General features: G+C 43.2%; 1 protein-coding gene across 1 annotated transcript; it reads left to right on the top strand.

The window, feature by feature from the left end:
- The first annotated feature begins 2,933 nt into the window (after nucleotides 1–2,933).
- On the top strand, nucleotides 2,934–3,887 carry LOC110144091 (olfactory receptor 7G1-like). The gene has a single exon (XM_020903936.2). It carries the CDS (start codon nucleotides 2,934–2,936, stop codon nucleotides 3,885–3,887), a length of 954 nt encoding a protein of 317 aa, XP_020759595.2.
- Nucleotides 3,888–4,494: the final 607 nt, after the last annotated feature.

Raw genomic sequence — 4,494 nt, 5'->3', positions numbered from 1 at the left:
CTTATACTTTGCACCAGTATTCAAACACCTCTCATTTACTAATACTGTATTCACTCTCTCCCATAATCAAGACCATTTCCTCTTGAGTTGAAACCTGCAACTCTTATTTTACCTTTTTATTTTATATTGAAGTATAGCTGATTAACACTGCTGTGATAGTTTCAGGTGGACAGCAAATGGACTCAACCTTACATATACATGAATCCATTCTCTCCCAGAACTCCCCTTCCATCCAAGCTGCCACATAATATTGAGCAGAATTCCCTATGCTGTACAGTGGGACCTCGTTCTTCTTCATTCCCTCAGTCATGTCCTACTCCGTGCAACTCCATGGACTGAGCATGCCAGGCTTTCCTGTCCTTCACCATCTCCTGGAGTTTTCTCAAACTCATGTCCAGTGAGTCCATGATGCCATCCAAACGTGTCATCCTCTGTCGTCCCCTTTTCCTCCTGCCTTCAATCTTTCCCAGCATCAGGGTCTTTTCCAATGAGTCAGTTTTTCTTTGCATCAGGTGGCCAAAGTATTGGAGTTTCAGCTTCAGCATTAGTCCTTCCAATGAATATTCAGGACTGATTTCCTTTAGGATAGACTGGTTGGATCTCCTTGCTATCCGAGGGACTCTCAAGAGTCTTCTTCAACACCATAGTTTAAAAGCATCAATTCTTCGGCGCTCAGCTTTCTTTATAATCCAGCTCTCACATCCACACATGACTACTTGAAAAACCATAGCTTTGACTAGATGGACCTTTGTCGGTAAAGTAATGTCTCTGCTTTTTAATATGCTGTCTAGGTTTGTCATAGCTTTTCTTCCAAGGAGCGTGTCCTTTAATTTCATGGCTGCAGTCACCATCTGCAGTGATTTTGGAGCCCCCAAAAATAAAGTTTCTCACTGTTCTCATTGTTTCTGTATCTATTTGCCATGAAGTGATGGGACTGGATGCCATGATCTTAGTTTTTTGAATGTTGAGTTTTAAGCCAGGTTTTTCGCTCTCCTCTTTGACTTTCATCAAGAGGCTCTTTAGTTCCTCTTTGCTTTCTGCCATAAAGGTGGTGTCATCTGCATATCTGAGGTTATTGATATCACTCCTGGCAATCTTGATTTCAGCCTGTGCTTTATCCAGCCTGGCATTTCACATGAAGTACTCTGCATATAAGTTAAATAAGTAGGGTAATGATATACAGCCTTGATATACTCCTTTACCAATTTGGAAACAGTCTGTTGTTTAATGTCCGATTCTAAGTGCTGCTTCTTGACCTTTATACAGGTTTCACAGGAGGCACATAAAGTGGTCTGGTATTCCCATCTCTAAGAATTTTCCACAGTTTGCTGTGTTCCACACAGTCAGAGGCTTTAGCATAGTCAATGGAGCAGAAATAGATGCTTTTCTGGAATTCTCTTGCTTTTTCTATGATACAATAGATGTTGGCAATTTGATCTCTGGTTCCTCTGCCTTTTCTAAATCCAGTTTCAACACCTGGAAGTTCTTGCAGTAGTTTGAACATTCTTTAGCAATGTCCTTCTTTGGGATTGGAATGAAAACTGACCTTTTCCAGTCTTGTGGCCACTGCTGAGTTTTCCAAATTTGCTGGCATATTGAGTGCAGCACTTTAACAGCATCATCTTTTAGGATTTGAAATAGTTCAGCTGGAATTCTATCACCTCCACTAGCTTTGTTCATAGTGATGCTTCCTAAGGCCCACTTGACTTCACACTCCAGGATGGCCGGCTCTAGGTGAGTGATCACGCCATCGAGGTTGTCTTGGTAATTAAGATTTTTTTTTGCATAGCTCTTCTGTGTATTCTTACCAACTCTTCTTAATATCTTCGGATAGGTTGTGGTGGAGAGTTCTGACAAAATGTGGTCCTGTGGAGAAGGGAATGGCAAACCACTTCAGCATTCTTGCCTTGAGAACCCCATGAACAGTATGAAAAGGATGTTGTTGGTTATTTACAAAACAGAAATAGACTCACAGACTTAGAGAACGAACTTCTGGTTGCCAGTAGGGAAGAATGGAAGGAAGAATCCCAGTTTGGGATTGATATGTACACATTGCTATATTTGAAATCTACATCTCTTAAAACAGGATGACTATTATAAAATTGTCTGACATTCACTTTCAATCTTGTGGTGGTGGGTAGTGGGTGGACAGGAAGTTTGGTGAAGTTCACCTTATTTTCCCATTCCTGATTCTTGACATGTGTGCTTAGTCACTCACCTACATATTATTTCAGTTGCTTGGCTCTGGGGCCTCTGGGGGTCAAGACACAATGTTCAGCTGCCTCCTTAGTCTGCTTCTCTTTCTAAAATTACCAAATAGTATAGTATAAATAATATAGTTGCTTTCCTGGTGCTTCAATGGTGAAGAATCTTTCTGCCTATTCAGGAGGCGTGGGTTTGATCCCTGATGCAGGAAGATCCCACACACTGTGGAGCTACTGAGCCTCATGCGCCACAACCGTCAAGCCTGTGCCCTAGGGCCCTGGAGCCTCAAGTACCGAGCCCGCACACCATATAGCCCACGCTCTGCAACAAGACGGGCCACTGCAGTGAGAAGCCTGTGCTCCACAGCTGGAGAGCAGACCCCTCCTGCCGCAGCTGCAGCTAGAGAAAAGCCCACGCAGCAAGGAAGACCCAGCACAGCCAAAAATAAGTAGAAATAAAATTCTTTCTAAAATACAGTATGAATAGTGTAATATTAATAAATGACTACCCATTAAGCCCTTATGGGAATTAACAAGGGATGACATTCTGCGATATCAGCCTCAGTTTTTTCAGAAAGTAACAGAATAACATGCATAGAGAAGACACGTTTCTTATTCTTCTGTTTGTCTCCATCTCATCCCATGATAATGTTTTGCTTCCTGCTGGCATAAAACCCACATTTGATTGTGTTGTCAGTTTCCATCTTTCTTACCAGATTTGTCCACAACATGGGACCCAGAAACAAAACAGGAGTTTCAGAATTCCTTCTTATGGAAGTGACAAAGGATCTGGAACTGCAGCCACTCCATTTCATTCTGTTCCTGTCCATTTACCTGGTAACCACTCTGGGAAACCTGCTCATCATCCTGGCTGTCACCTCTGACTCTCACCTCCACACCCCCATGTACTTCTTTCTCTACAACCTGTCCTTTACTGACATTTGTTTAAGCACAACCACGATCCCAAAAATGCTGGTGAACATCCAAACACAGAATCAGAGCATCACTTATACAGGCTGCCTCACCCAGCTCTGCTCTGTGCTGGTATTTGGTAGTTTGGAAAGTTTTCTCCTTGCAATAATGGCCTATGACCGATATGTAGCCATTTGTCACCCACTGAGATACATGGCCATCATGAACTTTCGCCTTTGTGGCTGGCTGATTCTATCCTCCTTGTTTATTAGCATCGTGAATGCCCTGCTCCACAGTCTGATGGTGTTGCAGCTGACGTTTTGCACAGACCTGGAAATCCCCCTCTTCTTCTGTGAAGTTGTTCAGGTCATCAAGCTTGCATGCTCTGATACCCTCGTCAACAATATCCTGATATATTTGACAGCTAGCATATTTGGTGGTGTTCCTGTGTGTGGAATCATATTCTCCTATACTCAAATTGTCTCCTCAGTTTTGAGAATGCCATCAGTGGGTGGAAAGTACAAAGCTTTTTCCACCTGTGGGTCTCACCTCTGTGTTGTGTCCTTATTCTATGGCACGGGCTTGGGGGTGTACATTAGTTCTGCCCTTATCAATTCTTCCAGGCAGACGGCAGTGGCTTCAGTGGTTTATGCAGTTGTCCCTCAAATGCTGAACCCCTTCATCTATAGTTTGAGAAACAGGGACATGAAGGAAGCTTTGAAAAGACTCATCAGTAAGATACCACTGCCTTTTCAGGACTATGTTATTTAATTGCCACTCACTTGTGTGTTTTCTAGTTGTTATTCTCTTATATAGGGCTTTCCCGGTGGCTCAGACAGTAAAGAATCTGCCCTCAATGCAGGAGATAGGGTTCAATCCCTGGGTCAGGAAGATCCCCTGGAGAAGACCATGGCAACCCACTCCAGTATTCTTTCCTGGAGAATCCCTTGGATAGAGGAGACTGGTGGGCTGTAGTCCATGGGGCCACAAAGAGTCAGATACAACTGAAGCAGTTTAGCATGTACACACATATTCTCTTATTTCTAGATTCATACCACTGTAGTCAGAAATGACACTGTATGATTTCAATATTTTCAAATTTATTGATACTTGCTTTGTGGCCTAAGATGTGAACTATCTACAGAGTGTTCTCTGTGCACTGGAGAAGATTGTTCCTTCTGCTTTTGTTGTGTGTAGTGTTTATATAGGGCTTCCTTGGTGTAAAGAATCTGCCTGAGATGCGGGAGACCTGGGTTCAATCCCTGGGTTGGGAACATCCCCTGGAGAAGGGCATGGCATCCCACTCCAGTATTCTTGCCTGGAGAATCCCCAGGGACAAAGGAGCCTGGAAGGCTACAGTCCATGTGTTTGCAAAGAG

This window comes from Odocoileus virginianus, chromosome 3 (genome assembly GCF_023699985.2).
Source record: "Odocoileus virginianus isolate 20LAN1187 ecotype Illinois chromosome 3, Ovbor_1.2, whole genome shotgun sequence".
Classification (NCBI taxonomy): domain Eukaryota; kingdom Metazoa; phylum Chordata; class Mammalia; order Artiodactyla; family Cervidae; genus Odocoileus; species Odocoileus virginianus.
Note: the sequence above shows the minus strand (reverse complement) of the source record. Positions and strands in the feature narration are given on the sequence as shown.